Raw genomic sequence first — 22,634 nt, 5'->3', positions numbered from 1 at the left:
TATGATTTTGGAAGGGCATAATTTATGCTGACAACCTAAAAATTGGTTCTTTCATGTGGTTAACTAAAATGGGATTAAGCTTATTCAGTTAACCTGCACGTGCTTATTATCCTAGAAGGATAATCTTTTATCGGATGCCTCTTATGGTACTAATTAGGTCTTTTATCCTACTTCGAATTTACTGTGATCTCTCTGAAGCTATTATGGTTTTCCAGGCTTTCTTGTTTATACTCTGAAATGTAGGTTATAGGCATATAACTTGAAAAAGTAATAAGTGGTTGAAAACCTGTTTATATTAATATATTGGAAAGTCACTGGGACGTTGATTAGTTTATCTGTTAGAAATGGTTGATCAATTTAAGATATATTCCAGCACAATGACTACATATTATATAGACTGACAAATAGAAGGTTCTTATGTATTAGTCACTGCAACTTGAGAGGCTGGCTGTGTATCATGACTCTGACAGCATACCGTGGAAGATTGATAAAAAATGGGAAGATTTGAGTCCTCAAGAATGGATTGAGGTTGGTTGTTAATCTATCTTTATTCGTAGCCCACGGCATCTGTAAACTGTTAAACTTTTGTTCCCTTTTATCATTAATTTATTGGATTTTTTCTCCTTAGATATTTGAAGATGGTATCAGTGAACCTTCTGCCGATCATGGGAAGGGATCTTTGTGGGCTCTGAATCGCGAGTACTTGGTCTCACCAATCAATGCAGTACTTAAATATCACCGCATTGGGAATCAAGAAAGGAAGGATCCAGACGTTCCATTCGAAAAAGCATCACTTGCCCTTAATGATGTCTCTTTAAGTATCACAGAGGTTGTATTTCTAGGCATTCACTATATTTCTTCAATCTGTTAGGTTTACTTCTCAATTTGAGATTTTACTTGCTATTTCTCATTTCTCAGGCTCAATATCACGATTGCTTAAAACTTCTGGAAGTTGTTTCAAGATTTAAGACCCACGTTGATGTTTCTCATTTGAGACCCATGGTGCCAGTTTCTGATGATCCTCTTCAATGGTGGCGGTATGCGGTTCTAGCTGGTCTTCAGCAGAAGAAAATGTGGTACGCCTCCATACTTGAAATCTTATAAATTAATAGTCTTATAACACCGACCCCCACCCCCCCTTTCCAGTTAATGATGATATGATATGGTCATACTATTGGATATCACCGTGTCAGTTAGGCTACGCCAATAAAATAAGTTTAGCGAAGCACTGTTTAAATATATCTGGGTTTCATCTAAAAAGAGCATTGTTTATGTGCACCTTTTCTCATTTATGATTTAAAATTCATTGCAATGATGTTAAGTAGCCAAAGCATAGAGCAGAAGTGAGTGTGGGAGCGAGAATACCAACGTATCCAAGTAAAAGAGTTGCAAACATTGATAACCCCTTCTAATGCCTTTACATAAGTAGGACATACTATTTATCTTATTTTGTTTTAGTATCGATACAAATCAGTTCTTTTTATTCAACTTTCAAGTTAAAAATGTTAGAAATTATATAAGTGATCCTAGGTAGTGATAAATTATAACAAGTTTATAGCCATGCATGCCCTCAAATTACAAAAGTGCCCCAGTTAAAAATAAAATGAACATAAGCCACTTTCCCCATAAACTCAACATGAACGGGACTTATGCTTTAGAGTAAAGCATATGTAAAGCTAGTATATGCCTGTGTCTTAAAGACACTCATTGGTGCACGCCTTAGGAAATGTTGTCACCCAGTGTTCATAATAAGTATTTATAAGGTCTCCAAAAATAATCAGTTAGACTGGGTTGCATGATGGACTGATGCGTATTATTTTCCACCACTGTTCGGGTGAAGAACCCAGGCTCGACTCCCTACAGGCCATGCTCTTCTTTTATTAAATTAATTAAACTTGATGACAGGATAAAAAACAAAACTTGTCGTGGCAGAACTCGAACCTGCGACCAGCCACTACGGAATGGCTGTTTACCAACCTGTCTGGCCATACAGCGTATGCTCTGTAATATGCTCTGGACAAAGTTTAATTATCAACTACTAAAATCATGCACAGCAGCTGTTGGATAGTGCTAAATTCGATCTGGACCACCCTTTGTTTATTATTTTGTCTTCTAGTGCTAAAAAAACCCTATCTTATTATATAGATTTAGATCTAGTATAAATTTTCTTATAACTTTTGTTAATTTAGCTTTGTTATACCAGTTATGCTAGTACTTGAAGTGATGTCCGGACAAACAGAGTTCTGACTTTGTCAGAGTAGGCGAGTAACTATATCATTTTTTATTATATTAAGTCAATCTGAAGAGTTGTTTGACCTTTATCAGTTATGAAGTTAGTCCACAAAGAGCATGACTTGTGGAATTCCGAAGTGTGAATTTTGGACGTTTTGTATCGAAAAGCACAGTAAGTTTGGGACCACTGCCATGGTTGGGCAGTTTTGTTTATGAAGCCAAGGAGGAAAGTGAGAGAGGAGAGGGCCTAGCTCAAAACACCGAAGATAATTTTTGCGCCCTTAGTGTTGACGATGTTATTCCAATGTGGTGGAACAATGGAATCCAATTAAGGCTCCCTGTCAATACCCTTTGGAATAGTGTCCATGTGGCATGCTGGTGATGTAGAGGCAGTGTAGATGCTTAAGTGGAAACAACCCAGGTTTTGCTTGATCAAATAATCTCCCCGTTCGATTACCCATCAGACTTTGATGAGCCTTTGGGCCTAGTTGTAGTAAGTTTAAGAATAAAAAAAAAACCCTAAGAATTGGTTCATTGGTGTCATTATTCCTTGTCTGTTGTTAGGGAGGTCAGAAACAGATGCTCTGAAGTTTGTTGAACTGAAATTCACATATTCCTATCTTTGCAGCTATCGGTTTTCCTGGGACAAAATTCGATATCTTTGTCAGCTTCGTCGACGTTATATTCAGCTGTATGCTAGCTCCTTGAAACTGTTGTCAACAGTTGATAACACTGAGATTAGGGAAATTGAGAAAGATCTGGATTCCAAAGTAATTCTTCTGTGGAGGTAGGAAATTTGATTCCACCCTGTTTTACTAGCAAACTTATAATTAACTTAGAGATTCAGATTTTATTTGCTGTCAACTGTCCTATCAAATTAACTTTTAAAGTTTACTGTCTTAGGTTACTTGCACATGCCAAGGTAGAATCGGTAAAAGCAATGGAACAGAAGAGTCAAATGAAGAGAAGTTGGTTTTCTTTCACATGGTTTGTGAGAATTTTGGTTTATCTTTCTTTTTTAAGTGATTGTGTATCATCATACGCTATGGTTGTTGATTATCTATCTTCATTGCTTTATTCTTAGTGCTGCTTGTGAATTATGCACCTAATGACAGCTTTGTTTCATCATATTCAGGCGCACATCCTCTGATGATGTCTCTGCTAAGAAGGATAATGAGGGATCACAAGTGGAAGAAGAAAGACTAACTAAAGAAGAATGGCAGGCAATCAATAAGCTACTGAGCTACCAACCTGATGAGGATCTGACCTTCCATTCAGGGAAGACTACACACAATATGATGCAATTCCTGGTAAATGTTTCTGTTGGTCAGGCTGCTGCACGGATCATTAGTAGTAATCGAACTGAGATTGTTTGCGGTAGATTTGAACAACTTCATGTCACCTCAAAGTTTTATCACCGGAGCACCCACTGTGATGTGTCACTGAAATTTTACGGGTTATCTGCTCCCGAAGGCTCTCTTGCACAGGTGTGTTTAAATAAAATATCAATGATCTCTGTCATTTCTGGTGTACTAGATCTTCTCAATTCATATTGTGGTGAGAGGTGTGCGAAATGAATTGCAGAGTGTCAGTAGTGAGCGGAAGGTGAATGCTTTAGCTGCTACCTTTGTCTACTCTCCAATAGGTGAGAATGTGGACTGGCGGCTTTCGGCAACAATTGCTCCATGTCACGTTACGGTATTTATTTTAACTTGTCACTTAGTTGAATGCTATTTTAATCTCTCCTTTTCTACCACACACACACGCGTATATATATACAGCCCAGCTCTTAAACGGACGTCCGTTTACGGACATGTTATATAGTGTCTTGCGCAGCTTATATAATGTTTTGCACAGCTTATATAGGGTCATATATAAGAATAAATTAAAAAGTTAATAAGCGTAAATTAAAAAAGTTGTTCAAGACACTATATAAGCTGTTCAAGACACATGTCCGTAAACGGACTAGTCCGTTTAAGAGTTGGGCTATATATATATATGATCTCCCCACCATGAATACCCACCAAATTTCATTTCATTCAAATATGTCTAACCTAATTAAGTGTTATTATGAAATCGGAAAATTTTGGACTATTAGATAAACGTTCAAAATTGAACTCTAGTTTTCGCATGTCCAAATAGGATGAAATTTTGTGGGCATGCTATCCCTTGTGAGAAGATCATATCCACAAAAAATCGGGTCTTAATTCAATTTGTAAGTCGATGGAATGGCTCTATCTTCCCACACACACACACGCACACACACACACACACACATATAGTCATTTTTTAAAAAGTAGCTACTTAAGTTTAACTTAAAATAAGTACGTAAGTAAAACTTGACCTATAAAATGAATTCAAACTTAATTTTTTTTGTTGTTATGAAGCACTCACCATAAAAATCATCTCCACAAAATTTCAGCTCATTTGGAAAGGTCTAACATATATAAAAATTGTTGTCATCTTTAAAAATAAATCTAATGGTCTAGAAATGTTGAGTTTTTGCAATAATGTTTTGCCAATGCTGGAGGTTTTCAAATGAGCTGAAATTTTATGGAGACGATCTTTATAGTGGGTATATCACATCCACAAAACATTGGGGTTGAATTCATTTTCTAGGTGAAGTTTTATCTACGTATTTATTTTAAGTTAACTTACGTAGCTACTTTTTAGAGAAGGATTGTGTATATATATAGTGAAGCTCTTAGACGGATGCCCATTTGCGGACCTGAAACAAAAAATAGGAAATGTGTTTAAGTATTTGGGTGTCTAGGCAACTGAAAAAAGTGGATCCCACACTATGCCACGTACGTGAAGTTGTGGAAAAAGAAACAACAGTAGCTAGCCTTTTCAGGAGTGAGAAACTACTCCCTTTATTTTTGGCGTCTTCTTCTCTAATATCTGTTCTTCTTCTCTTCAACTTGAATTGATCTTTTTGTTCATACGTCCATTAGAAGACCAACAAATAAAACTAATTTCATAAAACATAATTTCCCTCTTTAGGAGTTGATTTACTTGGCTCTCTCTCTCTCAATGGATTTAAGTCGGTATTTGTTTTGTGAAAATTACAATTAATTACTGGTTTTACATGAGAAAGTGTGAATCAGTTTATAGAAGACGATAAATGGACCCAAATTTGCAGTCGGTCTAACTCCAATTATTAACATCACCGTAACCTCAAAAAATGTTAACAATGGCTGCTAGCAAAGTAGTGCTGGTTTGAGATTAAAAAAATGAAATGGGGTTCTTTTTTCTATTGGTTTTGAGGCAGCGACAACTTCACTTTAATTGATCTTCTTTACCTTTCTTTACCTGTAGTTTTTAAGATGTTCTTTAATCACTATTAAGATCAGCTTTCTTACTTTTATTTTCTGCCATCCTTCAAATAAGTCTGTAAAGAGGAGACTTACAGACGATGAGAAAACAAAAAGAAGAGAGATAGCGATTAAAAGAGGAGAGAGAACACTATTTTAAGGAGAGGTATTTTAGATTTTCAGTACGAGCCTACGTGGGAAAAAGTTAATGGGCAAGAGAAAGAAACACGTAAACTTCGGGGAAGTTTTTCACGTGAGATTCATTTTTTTTTGTCAAGTATGTTTAAGGACATCCTTCAAAGAGCCGGGTTATATATATATATTTTAAAAACCAATAAAAGGTATATTTTTATTCTCAAAAGTGATACATTGTAATTAAACCTTAGCAAGTTGCTAATGGTAGCTAATACAATCCTGCATTTGTGATTTCATGCGTCTAAATAATGATAATCCTGGGTGCTTCTAGGGATTTACGTTCGTTCACTTGAGAGATCGGGATATTGCGAGCATTGCCACCCTCACGCTGATGCTGGAGGTGATTCCTGCTATGAGTCCGGATAGGGATTGGCTTTGGGATATAGAAAATAATGGGAAAATTCTCAGCCAAGTCTTTCTACCTTTCTTTGCGTTCTCACCTACCGGCTAACACCCGAGGGTCTATGATTCTAGATAGTTATTTTATATGGTTAGCAAAGATTCCTTGTTTCGTCTCTTTTTTCATTTGGGGTGTGAGTGTGTGACCCATAATAAGATTTTGAGTATAGACAACCTCATTAGGAGAAAGGAAATAATCATCAATTTTTGCCCCTTTGTGTATGGCTGATGGGGAGTTAGTCAGTCACACTTTCATTCATTGTCTTTTTTCTTGGGAGACATGGAGTTACTTTGTGGGCCACTCTGGGTTTGTTGGGTTGTTCCTCAGTCGGTGAAAGATCTGTTGTGTTCTTGGGTTCTCAGGGTCCATTCCCTCAAGGGATGTAGACTGTGGAGCATCTTACCTTTTGCTATCATATGGGCTTTGTGGTTGGAAAAGAACAAGAGACACTTTGATGGATGTGTGACTACTATGGCATAGGTGATTGTAGCAATCAAGGGATTCGTCTCTATGTGGTTGAAGTTTTGGGAGGAGTGGACAGATACATTGTTCGGGGACTTTATGTTCAGAAGGGACTCCTTGCACAACCATGCATGATCGGATCATTTTGTTTTAGTTTTCTCTCATAGTTGTCGTTTTCTTTCTAGGAACGCTCTTGTATCCTTTGTTGTATTTGAGTGGGATATCTCATCCTACGAAGTTTGACTTTATGATTTACAAATATAAAAATTAAAATAAAAAATAAAAAATAACAATCCTACTAGACAACTCTATTACAAGAATTGATTTACAAATTAGAGTATCCCACTTACACTTGAAATCTTGATATTGAAGTTCCCTAAAGAGATTGAACCCCCTTGACCAATTGTATAGAAGCTGTTTGATGTCCACCATGATCTTATGAACTTCTTTTTCCTTGTTTTCAAACGCTCTCTGATTATGCTGATTACCTTATCTTTCTCTTCCAAGTTTTGTTATTTATAGCATTGAGGATTATTTTACTTGGTACTTAATTTGTATGACTAGAAAGTTAGCCTCTATTATTTGCTGAATACGAGTTCATCATTCATTTGTCATAGATATTGCCAATATTATAATTTTGGTTGATCAGTAGAGATGCTTGAAAGTGGCTATTATATTGTTTGTTCTCTTGAGGTCTTCAATTCATGAAACCCATAAGCATATTTATACTTTTGAGATACTTCTTTATTCTTATCTAAATGGTTGTAGGTTTTGATGGAAAGTTATGATCGTTTTATTGAGTTTGTGAAAAGGAGTAATGCAGTTAGTCCAACTGTTGCATTAGAGACCGCGACTGCATTGCAGGTAAAATAATGGATGAGTTATGAACATATATTTCTAATGCAAACTTGCATTTGACATCATAATGTATCTTCCGAGTATGTAGTTAGCAACCTTTATAGTTATATTATTTTCCTAAAATTTCTCCTAATGTTATGTTAAAGGAAGCTATACTGAGTTCATCTTTCTTCAGTTTTTGTAGTCAATTTTCATGTTGTTCTTTTCATTATCAGTTTATCACAGAATAAAACTACTCTTGTAGACTTGTGGTGACCCAATCTCAGAAAGTTTGATTCAGTTCATTGCCATCATCAACATTGACCTCTCTCTCTCTCATTCGTATTACTTAACACTTCATAATGTTCTTTATATGAGTTGGTTATCAGTACCAATAAAAAGTTATTTCTAAAAATAATAAAATCGGTTATGTAAGGATATCCCCATATATGCCACCCCATCCAAGCCAACTTCCTTTGACCGTTATCTTCGAGGTCAAGGCTGTTTAAAAATATAAAATACCCTTACGGTTGTGTAATTACTCAAAAGACCCCTTGCATTCGCAGGACCAGAGCTGGTGACACGTGTCAGTGTCACCATCTATGAAAGGAGGGGGGGGGGGGGGGGGGGGGGTTCTTACTTGCAGATGTGGTCTTCGTCTAACTATGTTTACGTACATCCACACTTGGAATAAATTTAGCTAATCTAAGGGCGACTGTTAATTTATATCTTCTTCCTCAACCCTGCCTCCACCTCCACTCACCCCACAACCACTATTTAATGACATTTGGAATCTAAAAAATTGGACAGGAGGAAAGAAAATGGGTTTGAATGCACATCTCCATAAGAGGTAGTGGAGACGTGCAGTTATGTCCTGATTGGGTCCATTTTATAGAGTTGGGCATGAAGAAAGACAAAGGGTTTAGAAAAGATCAATTCTGTCCATGGATCTGTAAATACTAGATACTCAAATTCCATTCATGATTCCAGTATGAATAAAAAGCTCTAATCGACTAATTTCACCATTTTTTGTTAATCAGATCAGCATTTCTACGAATCAACAAGTTCGAAACTCTAATTTTCATTGATTATTTCAGATCCAGCTATTAAAGTTCAGTTCAGATCCAAGTCAAAGTGATTCTCAAAATGGGTGTGAATTCGAGTCCAGAAGTCCAATTTACAACTGCTATTGTTTTAATTTGTGAAATCCAACTGTAAATTTGAAGGTTTGGGTTTGTCTTTGCATTGTTTGGTTGTGGTGGTTGAACATAGGAAGAAGATAAATAAATACCGTCTATTCATTTAATCTAGATGATCCTGGCATCTGATGGTGACACGTATCAAATGCAGGGAAAAACAATACAAGTTAAATATAAAATAAATTCCCCCACTGTTTGGAGAAGATGAAGTCTGACTTTTGTTGGATAGATTTGACCGTTAGATATGTTTCATCATATAGTGACGCGTGGCCTAGTGTGCCAGCCCTTGTCTTGGCAAGTCAAGAGGTCATTTGGGTAATTACATGTAGATATGGGTATTTGGGCCTTTTCAGCTGCCTTGACCAAAGAGATGATAGTCAAAGTGAGATGACTTCAGTCTGGAGGGTCGTGTCTACTTTTTCTGAAAAACGGGGGGTCATGTCTGATTGCAACTTCTAATTGGGGTATCCCTACATTACCCATTTAGGACCATTATGAAGCTATGATCGCTACAATGCAAAAGTGTGAAAGCTTAGTGTTGGCACGAGTAGGTGAAAAACTTAGGCTGGCTGATAATCTAAGGGAGGAACCGTGCCATGAGATAAACAACGTATTGTAGAGGAAGAAAAATCCGTTGAAGATGACTTTGACGATTTGTATGACACTAAGTACAAGATGTTGGATATTGAACTATTGGAGAGGTGGATGGTGTAGATGAGGGAGTGATGGGAATAGAGGTGTAGGAGGAAGACGAGGACGACATCTAAGTTGACTGGCTGACTGGTAGGGTGGTGTAGGAATTGGGTTGGGGGGTTTGTTTTCTATTTTAGTTTTCTTTTCCTCTCTTATAAGGGTGTATTACGGTTAACGGGTGATGGGGTGAAATTTTGGTCTTGGAAAATTAGCCACTTGTTAAGTATTCAAATGTTAACATAATCCTCTTTGATTATATTAATAAGGTGTCTTTTACGTATAAAACTATAAAAGAAATAAGTACGAAATGGATACGTTAGTGTGAGATGTCCATATTAATAATCCAATATTGTTTCGACAGAAACAATTAGATGAAATAGATTTGATTTTCAAGGTCTGTCTTAGCGTCCATGCAGATGCTTAGGGACCCATATCATTTGTGTGGTGTACTGCTTCTTCATTAATGGACTTATTTTCACTGATAAATTTTTTTCCCCCCTTTTAACTGAATACGCAGTCATGATGTATGTTATCTGAAGCCTCCTGTGAATCATGCCTGTATTAAAAATTAATGGACATCTGTATTTGATGTAAGTTGAATTTGAAATCTTGATCTCCTTTCTCATTCTTGACACCATTGGAAGTGCAGATGAAGATAGAGAAAGTAACTCGTAGAGCTCAAGAGCAGTTTCAAATGGTATTGGAAGAACAAAGCAGGTTCATTTCCTTCCTACCTTTTATTTGCTTTAGTATTTTTTCTTTTTTGGTTCTTAAAGTACAAATGCACTTGCTCCATTCAATTCAAACTATAAGTTAATCTACGATGGTTATCTCTTAGTACATTCCTTAGTAGAGTAAAGCGAATAAATGTGTTGTAGAATACACTGGCAAATTTTTCTTCACCTTCTCAATATGTCCGACACTTATGTTTGTAAAGGGAGCCATACCATCACCAAAACCACCTAGGGCCGAGACAACTTTCTTTTCTATTAAAGGCTTATGGATTACTCATGGGGATGTTGAGAAAGCTTATAAGGAAGACATGCTCATTTCACCTTTTAACTAAAGCTTAAGCTTCTTTATCTCTTTTTTGAACTAGCAGTAACATTTTTCTTGATAAATTGGAAATTTGAAATTAATAGGGTAGAGTGTACAACTTTAGAACGAGAGGGGTATCTAGACATCTATATGGAACTAACAAGAGAGACATCCTAGCTAGGTGTACTTAATGAGTTGGATCTTAGGTGTTTCTGCAGAACACTTAATCAGGGTGGCACAACTCATCTCATTTTTAGGCAAAAGACTTAGATGTATCACTTGGTTCATCATTAAAAGTTGCATTCACAAAAGTTCCTTGGAAACTGAGTTCGTCACCCTTGTTTTGTTTTTACTGTTTTGATGGAATAAATATCAAATATGTAGAGAAGTATGTGACTTAGGAAATGTGTAGAGAAATGGGTGAAATGTAGGAAACATAGAGTAAGTGATGTTGAAGAGAAAAGATCTAAGCGTTAATAATTATATATGTGATAATTTCATAATATAGATGCATGAAGAATGATAATCTCTTGATGTAGACATACAAAAAATAATGTGTATCTAAAGATATCGTAGAAGATGGAGAAAGAGATTGGAAGAGTGATAATCATGATCTACCTTGAATAATCATCATTAGCCTCTCAAGGTTATATCATACATTTCGTAGAGTTCACATGAAATTTCACCAAGTAGAAATTACCAAAGATGTGACAATGTTTCATTACCGAAGCACTAAATGAACCAAAAGATTCTATGATATCATCTTATTGTAGGACTTTCCAGTGGCTTGTGAATTCAAGTTTACACTTTTTTTGACACGGAAATAATGCGCTTCAACCAAAATTCGGGGGTTGCTCATTTGGGGCAAACTCAGAAGATCCAGTATGTCCATAGAACGTTCGATTGGCTTGGCAAACAAAGCATTGCTTAATGGATTTATTTCCATTGGGTTTGTCTTGGATCAATAATTTTCCTTTTACTTATCAAAAAACAAATATTACTCACAAAATAAAAAGAAATGAACAAAATTGTTAGTGACCTTGATAGTAAATGTCTTTTGTCTCCATTAGTGTTGCGTTTGGGAATAATGAGAATTATCTTTGTAATCGAATTTGCAGATATTTCCAATTCTAGTGTGTTTGGAAGTCCATACTGACTGAGAGTCAAGAGTTCTAATATGATGTGGACTCCTTCCTTGGTGGGATTTTAAATCTCTCTCAAACTTATGGCACATGGGATTTCTCAATGGTAGTTGAGAGGTTGAGACGGTTATAGGCCATTTTATTTTACCACTTTTATGACACGTGAACAACATTGTTTTTAGGACTCAATGAATTCTAATCTTCATTCCTAAACACACCCTAAATGAATTAATATTGAAGTTAGATTGGTGTTTTTCCCCTATTCCCATGCTATTTTTCATTTATATAGTCCTGTTATCATTGTTATCATTAACTCATTACTTCTATAAACACTCATATATTAGTTATCTGAACTCTATTATTTGTTAATTTCTTTCCTTTTAATAATTTGCTATCAATCAAATTACTCTTTAGCAAAAAACAAAATAAAAAACTCATATCCCTACACTATATGATAGCCTAACTTCCCAGAACCCACCCCCCAATATTGAGTTGTGTATTTTGAATTTCACTTTATCCATAATTTAGAAGTATCTCCCTCATGTTACTGAATTTTGATAATTTCTTTTCATAATTTACAATCACCTCCATGGCGTCACTGAAATTACAAAACGTCTCAAATTTCATAAATTAATTAAACTCTCTATAATTCTAAAACACTTTTACCTGAATTCAAGTCCTCATCATCCATCATGTTTTGAATCACTAGCAATTTCTTTTTTGTTCAACTCATTATATCTTTTTAACTCTTCTATTCAACAATATCCATTTTTTCATAACTTGGAGGGAAGGGTTCAAAGACTTCCAAAAAGCCGTTGTGCATACTTGTTAGTCAATAAAGGACTAAATTCGTCTTGTGGAAGTAAGCTTTGTTTTATGAAGATGTCTTTGATATATAGCATCCACTATTGGCATTGGCATTGGCATTGGCATTGGCATTGGCATTGCCATTGGCATTGCCATCATCTTCACTCACTGATTAGCAAGACCCTATGCGCTTTTGAGGTTCCTATTTCACTTCTTTTGTTGGTGCATTGGGAGGGAAAGAAACCGGAGAATCTTTGAGATAAGGTCTCAGTCTTTGATCAGTTGTTGTTGTGGGACAAATTCGGATCTTAGGTGAAGAGAAGTGAAATACGAGGGTCTTATTTTTCGGTGTGATAGTGTAATGATCTTAGCTTGTAGACTGTAGTGTGACACTCTTGTTTCTGAATAAAATACTTTATTGTCGATAAAAAAAACAATTGAAGATATCCGTTGGCGAAATTGTACTAAAATTCTTTACTTGGTTCCGCCGCTTCAGATTTGCGCTGGACATTGATTTTGATGCTCCAAAAGTGAGGGTTCCTTTAAGAACATCTTCCACTTCAAAATGTGATGGTCATTTTCTTCTGGATTTTGGTCATTTCACATTGCACACAAAAGTAAGTTTTTCTTAGTTGAACATTCAAATTAGTGTATGTTTAGGATTTGCTTGAAATGGGCAGAATGATAATTTCAGGATGGCCAAAGTGATGAACAAAAGCAGAGTGTATATTCTCGCTTTTATATATCCGGAAGAGATATCGCTGCTTGCTTTAATAGTTGTGGATCTAACATTGCCGACTGCACTTTGGTTACATCCAGTACTGATGACCAGCCTTCAAAATCACCAATCTCTATGGATGTTGATCATTATTATTCTCTCATTGATAGGTGTGGTATGGTAGTCGTTGTTGATCAGGTAAATTACTATCTTCTTAATAATGTTTACAATTTTTCAAGTTAAGAAGTATATCCCCCAGTCCCTTAAATTTCCTTTACCCTGGTGAAGGTGGGAATCGACCCAAGTACTCGGGATTATCCTCCCAATTCTTAATAATATCTTCTCTTTAATATTTTAGTAAGCATGGATACTGACTGAAATTGTTCTTGTGTTGTGCTCAATGAATTACGATATCTTTTATCTGAAAGATCAAAGTGCCTCATCCAAGTTACCCATCTACACGGATATCCATTCAAGTTCCGAATCTTGGCGTTCACTTTTCACCGGCTAGATATTCTAGACTTGTGGAATTGTTAAATAAATTTTACCGTACGGTGGAAAACGGTGACGTAACTGCTAGTGAAAATTTTCACTCTGGTCTAGCACTTTGGAGTCCTGCAGATCTTGCAACTGAGGCTCGAATCCTTGTCTGGCGGGTAGGCCCCTCAATAGAAACACTGAAACAATGTTAGATTTGCTCTCTCTGAGTTTTTTAAAATTTTCCCTGTCCAGTGATATACATATTCTTGATGCAGGGAATAGGATTTTCTGTGGCCGAGTGGCAACCCTGTTATGTTGTACTATCTGGATTCTATCTGTATGTTTTCGAGTCTGAAACATCCCAGAGCTACCAACGATGCTCCAGGTTCCTATTTCCCCAATCCTGTATGTTTTTGATTATCTTGTTTCTCTGCTGCTAGCCTTCTCAGATTGTCACTTGTGTGGTTTTACAGCATGGCTGGTCGGCAAGTATATGAAGTTCCTCCTACTAGTGTTGGAGGGTCACCATATTCAGTTGCTGTGGTTTTCAGAGGCATGAATGTTCAGAAGGTAACTCCATGTTTTATTTCGTTGCTCGATGAGGCCGTGAGTGGATGTTGTGGGTTAGCTGATATGGGGGTGGACCTCTTTTTGGGAGTTCACTATTTATTTTTACTTTTTTTATTTATTGTTTTGGTGATGTTTGAGTCATATTGTACGTTTTCCAATAGAAAGTATATCAATCGTTTATTTTCCTGGCTATAGATATGGTAGACAAATACTTGGAGTATGTAGAGTGAAAATGCACAGTATCTTGCTCAAGAGAAGAAGTAAAAGATAGTTAAGATAATGGGGGAAATACCAATTTATGTCTTATTTGGGGAGCAAGTATTGTCATTTACTTAAGGTCAAAACATAATAATTTATAAAAGGAATATTTTGATTCGAGTAACAAAACTTTTGAACGGAGAAACATGATAAGTTTTTTATTAAAGAACGGCACATTACAAACCCCAATGTTACTTGAAGTTATCCCATTGTTAATTTCTCCCAACAGGAAAAAATGAGGTGGTTCAAATCTTAACCTATCCTGCTATTGTACGAGGTTGTCCGTTTTCCTGCAGTATTGTGGGAAAAAAATCATGGAAACCAAAGTACTGCTACGGAAATGTATGCACTGGAGTTACATGCCTCTTAGTTGAGTCTTGAAAGTGTCCAAAACTAATGCATATTTACTTGATGAAACTTTTTTTATCTTTATAATTGTAATGCATCATGGGGCTAGAAGGTGTAATGTATCTGTTTATAAACAATTGAGGAGATTAATGCTCTTTAGCAGGTGGGATAGTTTTTCTTGTGTTTGCTGAGATTTACAATTCCATATCGGGTTTCTGAAAAGTAAATCCTTGCCTAATGTGTAAGTCATTGGGCCTCTCCACTCATTGCCAATTTGTTCCGAGTTAGATGCCCAAATTTATATGGCATCAGAGCGGGCTATTTTTTCTGGCCCAAAGGGCCCATGTACTCCAGGTCACCATTTGAAATTGTCCACATGTTAGGCTGAAAATACGCTATCTGTGAGGGAGGTTTGTTGAGATTTATAATCCCATATCGGGTGTCTAATTCCTTGCATAAATATGCGCAAGTCTTGGGGCCTCTCCACTCATTGCCAATTGATTATGAGTTGGATGCACAAATTAATAGGGTTTATTTTCTATTTCAGGCTTTGGAATCTTCTAGCACCTTGATAATTGAATTCCGTGATGAGGGGCAGAAAGCTACTTGGCTCAAAGGACTCGTACAAGCAACATATAGAGCTTCTGTACCATATCAAACCCTAACTTTTATTATATTGTTTTTGAATTTGATTTAAAGTACTGATATTTCTTCTTGAAATCTATGGTTTGACTTGTTTCTCATACTCCACTCAGGTTCCTCCCGCTGTTGATGTACTTGGAGGATCAAGTGATGATATGTTGGAACTCACTGAACCGAGAGCCACTAATTCTGCAACAGCCGATCTTGTTATCAATGGGGCACTGATAGAAACAAAATTGTCAATATATGGAAAGGTGAGGCTTATAATTCTATTTATTCTATTTTAAGTACTTTGTTGTCATATTCATGTTTTAATTTCATTGGAGAAGGGGGTGCAATATTTGTCAGCAAGATAGGAAGGGGGGAACCTAGTAGGACATCATAACAAGCAAAAGCATTCCCAGGTTACACAGTCAAAGAACTCAAAATATCCAAACTCCAAAATGTCACATTTCTTCACTCAAGCTGTATCTCAACTCCTTGATCGTGCTTACTCCATGAACAAATGTCAAATGGTCCTCTTGTTCTAGTTTTTTCCAAATGATCAAGGTACGACTACCTTTAGCTGCCTTAAGAATATGATCAAGGAGGCTGATGTATCTTGTTGGCGGAAGCTTCAACAATGGATGAACATCAATAAGATTTAATAAAACAAACACCTAAAAGGCTAAAACTAGGGTTTAAACCTTCAAACATGAAGAACAATCTCAAAGAATTAATAATCAATAACAACCATCTAACAATGAAGGCCTAGATGCCTTTATATAATAAACCTTGTTCCTAATTCTATTTAGAAACCAAAATAGAAACCTTACTAAATAACCTAGATCTAAAACAAATAGGAAACTCTTCTAACTTAATAAGACTACTAATAATATAATTAGAATTATCTAATATTGTTCCATGCTCATGCATCATATTCCCCAGTTTGAAAGAAACTTGTCTTCGAGTTTGCATACATGTTTGTCTGCTGAAATTCATTGTAGCTGTTGATTCCCATCACCCTCCCGTGGTTCAAAGGAATTCGACCTCGAATTTTACCCAAATAACTGCTCACAAGAAGAATAATGCACCACAATGTCGCCAATAGGATATTCAAAACATGCGCTAGAGAGAGGTGGAGGTGGTCGGGCAGCATGCTTGTCCTCTCCCTCTTCAGTCTTTTCACAAGTGAATGGAACTAAAGCTTTCTTCTCTGAGTCTTTCTTCTCAATTGGTTGTGGAAGTTGCTGAAATTGCCCAAAACCATCGGATTTAATATGTCCAGTTTGAGTGCAGCAGGAAGTCAGGACGTTTACTTGTGGAGGAGCAGAACAAGAAAATCGTTGGACTTCAAGCAATGGACACCGGTTCATGGACCCACCTCCAGCAGATTTTACTCCACTAACCAAATCAAAACTTCGATTAATGTCCAAATTTTCTGCTTCATTTGTAACCGAAGCTGGATTTTGGAACTTAGAGTCCTTTTGTCATCAATGGGTACATCAACATCAAGAGGAAACAACTGGTAATAACCATTCCTTGAGCAGCATGCTGAACTTGAGGCAGAGGTGGAGGTGGTGTAACATTAGGTACCTGAAGTGGATGCACATGTTGCGGGGAGGCAAATTTTCAAAACAAAAAGTGTTGACGTTGCCTCTCGCTTTCACAGGATTTGGGTGGAGGAATTTCCCAAGCAGGTTCATCACAATGTCGAGTTTTTCTTACTTGAGATGACTTACTAAGTTGATAAGGTAGAGAAGGTGGGGGAGTTTGCCTAACAAAAAACGGTGGGGGTAGTGACAAGTTTTAAGAGGGGAAACACTATCCCTCTTGGCATTGTTGGAATCGGCATTATACATCGATTCGTGGGAGGAAAATTCTCATTCCTTTTCTGACTTGAATTTCTGTCTCAATCTAACAACCGGTGATGGAGGAGGGGAAAGCGGTTCATACCTTCTCGAAGGAGTAAAACTCTCGTAACGGCTGCAATCCAAATCAAAAGTTTTCTCATAATTCTGATCGGTATAATACTTCGATCTATGGAAACTTCGATGATCGGGCGGCGGCAGTAACTTTCTTCTACTTCTACGATACTCCTTGAAAATTGAAGATTTTTTTTTTCTGCAGTGAATAGTGTTCGACAAACAGTATCTGGTAAATAGTACTCGTGAACAGTGTTTCCTTTAAAAAGTTTCCAAAAGTCGATTGACTCCGATACCAAATTTGATTTATCTTGTTTTGGCAATAATCTGCTTCAACACAATGAGAGCAATATGATGAAATATGCACTAAGAAATCGATAGGAATTGATAGTTGGGAGAGATGAAACTGAACCAAGATATGGCTGTCTACGTACCCAAGATCTGTTATCTAGGGATCAAGTTTCAACGTAGTTCCTTGTTGTGAGAGAATGTTTTTTATGAATTGGTGGAGAAAGTAGAGTCCGTGGAGGACTTGTTTTGTTGAATGATTAAATATTTGATTTCCTATAGATTTGTCTTTATCTAATTGAATAATAAACCTAGACATATTAAAAAAATAAAGCAATTATTGGATGGGTTAGGGTTAATCACGTAGACTTAACTGCTGGACTAAGCCTAGTATTGAGCTGGATTCGTGGGCTTAATGAGCCACAAAGTGGGGGTCTCTCTTTGGTGGATGGGCAAGGCCAATGTGGCAAAGAAGTAAATATAGAAAAAAAATGGAAGAACATCAGAAGAAAAAAAAATGAATTGTCAACAAGTATTGACGTGCGTAATCTCATTGTCAAAGGTGACGGTAGGTAGGCGGTAGCAGGAGGCGAAAATTATTGGCAATAGGAGGCTGAAATAATTAGCAAAAGGAGACGGAAAAAATTGACGATAGGAGACGGAAATAATTGGTGAAAATTATTGGTGGAAGTTATTGGTGAAAGAAGGCTGAAATAATTAGCAGAAATTATTGGCAAAAGGAGGCGGAAATTATTAGCGACAGGAGACGAAAATAGTTAGTGAAAATTATTGGCGACGTGAGACAGAAATAATTGGCAACATGAGACGGAAATAATTTGCGAAAGGAGACGGAAATAGTTAGCGAATTTTTTTGGCGACATGAGACATAAATAATTGGCGAAAATGATTGGCTGAAGTTATTGGCTAAAGGAGGCAAAATTATTGACGAAAGGAGCTGGAAATTATTGGTGACAGGAGACGTAAATAGTTAGCAAAAATTATTATTATTATTATTTTTTGTTTGGTAAGCCTGTTTTAAATGAGATCAGTAACTTTTTGATGCTGGCGGGATTCGAGCCCCAGACCTCTGGTATCATCACCCAAAGGTTTTACCCACTTTGCTAGTCGACACCTGCCAGTTAGCAAAAAAATTATTGGCAACATGAGACAGAAATAATTGGCAAAATGAGGCAGAAATTATTGGCGACAGAAGACGGAAATAATTAGCGAAAAGAGACGAAAATAGTTAGTGAAAATTATTGGCGAAATGGGGCGGAAGTTATTAGAAGAATTAAATGAGATGGAAGAATAGGAGTGGAGCGCCACTGTAAAGGCTGAATGAGATTGGAAAACTCGGGAAGAACAAAACGAAAAGATGACAACAAAAGTGTTGGGGGTTAGAAAATGAACTAAGTGCTGCTAAGAAATAAATTGTGAAAAACAAAAAGTTGTTAGCACAAGCTACTCTAGAGATAGGGAGTAAAGAGATGGAAAGGATGCAAGCAATTATGCAAAAGACGGATGTTCTGGAAGAAAATGAACAGAGGAAAGAAGACTATGATAAGTTATATCTGATGTATATGGATACTGTTAAAGTTGCTCCGCCAAAAGGTGTGCATTTTCCAGAGAGATAGTAATAGAACGTTGATTGTGTAATAAAAGTAGGAAAAATAATACCAATCTTTAATGGAAATGCATCATCAACAATTTTTTTTGATAATAATATCACTTTTTGCTTTTGATATTGTGTTGTTTGCTGCATGTCAATAAGTAAATTGATAGAAATATATGATGGCGATATAATGGGGGGATTGAATACGCCCCCAATATAAAATCAATATATAAGGTGTAAGTGTTTGGCCCTGTTGTTGTGATTGAAAAACACAAGGCAAAGCGGCTGTGGTGGTCCTCAATGACCTTAGCTATTCTGGTATAAAAACACCCGTACCAAACGCGAGGCAAGGCTAGCAACGTTTGGAGTGCAAGGTTGTCGTTCTTGCAGTTGGACCAAACTAAAACACAACGCCGTTGTCTCAGTAGTGGGATTCACACGGATATTAAAATTTGAGAGTATTCCAATAACCGTACCAAGCAAGAATAACCATCTTTTTGACTCGGATTTTCTTCAAGCAGGCATGAATGCAACATACTTTGGATTGAAGAAGGCATAATATGGATGACCTCTTTGGAATTAATGCTAATGAATGACATTGTTGAAAGGAGGAGTACAGAAGAATAGAGTAATGTAAAAATGATAACCAAACACATGAGAATGGAAATTGAATGTCTTTATTGATGGATAAAATGTAAAAATGTAAAAGAACTCCATAACGTTAAAAATGTCGTTTGAGCCTATTTCAATAGCAACCATCGAGATGTACTGGAAATCAGCTCTGTGGATAAAACTGATTCAACGCCATATTCAAGGTTAAAAGGTGATAACGAAGTTGAATATTTCGGCGTTGTACTATAAGCCTACAAAATAGTAGGTAACTCCTTTACCCAATTCCCCTTAAGAAACGACAAAGCCTTTCACACCCGTGACCATTAATTGTGGAAGTTGAATCAAAGAGACTTTGTGTTAAGCGGGGTGAGATCCATTTCATTCAGAAGATTTAAACAGCTAGACGCCCCCGGTCACGCCTGTGTGGAGGATGACACTTGCCATTATCTCTTACAGGAGTTGGAGATTTTAAGTGGTACACACGTTTGGCTCTGACTGGAGATTGTCTTTCTTTGTGTGTTACCAGCCTGTTCAGGACGGTAGCTTGTCTGGGATTTGCAGTTTTCCTTATAGTTGCTTTTGTGACACCTTCCTTCTCTATCAAATCAGATCTGTCTGGAATAGCGATTTTCCTCAAATATGCGAGGTCGGCCTTACCTATCAGGTCGGCCCCGTCTGGGATGGTGGTCTTTTTTGTCAGGTTGGACCTGTCTGGGATGACAATTTTCCTCAAACATGCGAGGTCGGCTTTTCCTGTTAGGTCAAACCTGTCTGGGATGGCGATTTTCCTCAAATATATGCGAGATCGGCCTTCTTTGTCAGGTCGGTCCGTCTGGGAAAGCGGTCTTCCTTGTCAGGTCAGACCCATCTGGGATGACGATTTTCTTCAAATATGCGAGGTTGGCCTTTCCTGTCTTGACTCGCTATCGTTAAGCTCTTTTGCAATCAACTCTTTCAACTGCAGTGTTATGTAAAAGTTAGTGTATTGGCTTGAACTGCTAGACGCCCCCAGTCGTGCCCATGTGGAGAATGATACTCTCCATTATATCTTATTAGAGTTAGAGATTTTTGGCGGTACGCACGAGTAGTTTCGACCGGTGATTGTCTTTCTCTTTCCCTATAACCAACCTTTCTAGGCCGGTAGTCACTCTTGGTAGGATGGTCGGTGCTATGATACTACTCCTCCATGTTGTCTCGCTCCTGTCTAGAATGTACGCCCTCCCAATTATGTTGGATATATCTCGGATGGAGGTCTTCCCTGAAATTGTTTCTTGGAGGTAAATCTTCCCTATGAGATCGGATCTGTCTAGGATAGTACTTATTCATGTCAATCCGATTTTCCCCATAAGTACGGGTAATAAGGTCATTAGTTTTGGACTGTTCAAAGTCTGCACTGTTTAATTGTGCTTTAGAAGTAGCGCATTGCTGAGAATGATGAAGTGAATCTTCAAAATGGTCCCATACACTGGAACGGCTCGCATTTTTGCGTGTCGCCTTGATGTAGTTGAATCGTCTACCGGCCTGTCATTTTGCTAGCATCTTTCTCAACTTCCTATTCAAATTTTTGACTCTTCGTAACTTACGCTCAAGTGTATTATGGGTGACATGGTTGTTACCTTCCCCCGTCCCGTCAGTTGGTGTAAGAGTACAACCACGTCCATATCCATATCAACTGAAGGTTCAGCGTGAACTGATTATGGATCACTTGGAAGACTACCTACTTGTAGGTTTTCTTGTTGCAAGGCTGTTGTGGGTGGTGGCAGCGGTGTTAGCACCGACGGTTGTGGTGGAGGTTGTGGTGCTACAGTTTGATGTTGCGGATTGTTCCTACCACTAGGAATAACTCGATTGTTCAGCGGTTCTTACAGTTTTCCGCTTGTAGTTCGAGGGTTGCGATTCCTATTGGCAGGAATAATAGGTTGATTATTTGGCCTGCTTCTAGTGCTTACCATCTTGATTCGTGACAATAGATTCTAAAAAACTCACAAATGGTACCAATTATGTTTCAGCAATAGTCTGCTTCAACACAATGAGAGATTGAGAGCAATATGATGAAATACGCACTAAGAAATTGATGGGAATTGATAGTTGGGAGAGATGAAATTGAACTAAGATACCACCTACGTACCCAAGATCTGTTATCTAGGGATCAAGTTTCAATGTAGTTCCTTGTTGTGAGAGTGTTTTTTTCTGAATTGGTAGAGAAAGTAGAGTGTTTTTTTCTAAATTGATTTCTTATAGATTTGTCTTTATCTAATAGAATAATGAACCTGGACATATTAAAGAAATAAACCAATTATTGGATGGGCTAGGGTTAAGCACGTGGGCTTAACTGCTAGACTAAGCTTAGTATTGGGCTGGATTCGTGGGCTTAATAAGCCACAAAGTGGGGGTCTATACATATCTTGTTGGCGGAAACTTCAACAATGGATGAACATCAATAAAATTTAATAAAACAAACACCTAAAACTAGGGTTTAAACCTTCAAACATGAAGAACAATTCTCAAAGAATTAATAATCAATAATAACCATCTAACAATGAAGGCCTAGGCCTAGATGCCTTTATATAATAAATCTTGTTCCTAATTCTATTTAGAAACCAAAATAGAAACCTTACTAAATAACCTAGATCTAAAACAAATAGGAAACTCTTCTAACTTAATAAGACTACTAATAATATAATTAGAACTATCTAATATTGTTCCATGCTCATGCATCAGAGGCTTATATGCAATCTATGTGGTGCTGCCTAGCTGATTTGATATAAATGCGATAGAGCTGTTGCACATTCCAGTGGCATTTGGAAAAGGAAAAATATGGATAATAATCACTTCTTTTTGTTTGCATATTTATTTACAGCACTTGTCCGGCTTCCTGTCAAA

General features: G+C 37.1%; 1 protein-coding gene across 3 annotated transcripts in view; it reads left to right on the top strand.

Moving 5' to 3' along the window:
* LOC147480698 (calcium-dependent lipid-binding family protein) overlaps positions 1-22,634 on the top strand; it is an 80,780-nt gene that overhangs the window by 6,350 nt on the left and 51,796 nt on the right. For all 3 annotated transcript variants that reach the window (XM_086577919.1, XM_086577918.1, XM_086577920.1), the window contains exons 9-24: positions 427-528; positions 629-829; positions 919-1,076; positions 2,861-3,019; positions 3,136-3,219; positions 3,368-3,719; positions 3,817-3,930; positions 7,372-7,467; positions 9,982-10,049; positions 12,816-12,936; positions 13,014-13,235; positions 13,466-13,693; positions 13,793-13,902; positions 13,991-14,087; positions 15,241-15,339; positions 15,449-15,589. In XM_086577919.1, coding sequence (XP_086434045.1) covers positions 427-528; positions 629-829; positions 919-1,076; positions 2,861-3,019; positions 3,136-3,219; positions 3,368-3,719; positions 3,817-3,930; positions 7,372-7,467; positions 9,982-10,049; positions 12,816-12,936; positions 13,014-13,235; positions 13,466-13,693; positions 13,793-13,902; positions 13,991-14,087; positions 15,241-15,339; positions 15,449-15,589 — 2,352 coding nt within the window. The remainder of the gene's footprint in view (positions 1-426; positions 529-628; positions 830-918; positions 1,077-2,860; positions 3,020-3,135; positions 3,220-3,367; positions 3,720-3,816; positions 3,931-7,371; positions 7,468-9,981; positions 10,050-12,815; positions 12,937-13,013; positions 13,236-13,465; positions 13,694-13,792; positions 13,903-13,990; positions 14,088-15,240; positions 15,340-15,448; positions 15,590-22,634) is intronic.

The sequence above is a fragment of the Coptis chinensis genome, chromosome 8 (assembly GCF_015680905.1).
Source record: "Coptis chinensis isolate HL-2020 chromosome 8, ASM1568090v1, whole genome shotgun sequence".
Lineage (NCBI taxonomy): Eukaryota > Viridiplantae > Streptophyta > Magnoliopsida > Ranunculales > Ranunculaceae > Coptis > Coptis chinensis.
The sequence above is the reverse complement of the archived record's forward strand: the minus strand, read 5'-3'. Positions and strand labels throughout refer to the sequence as shown.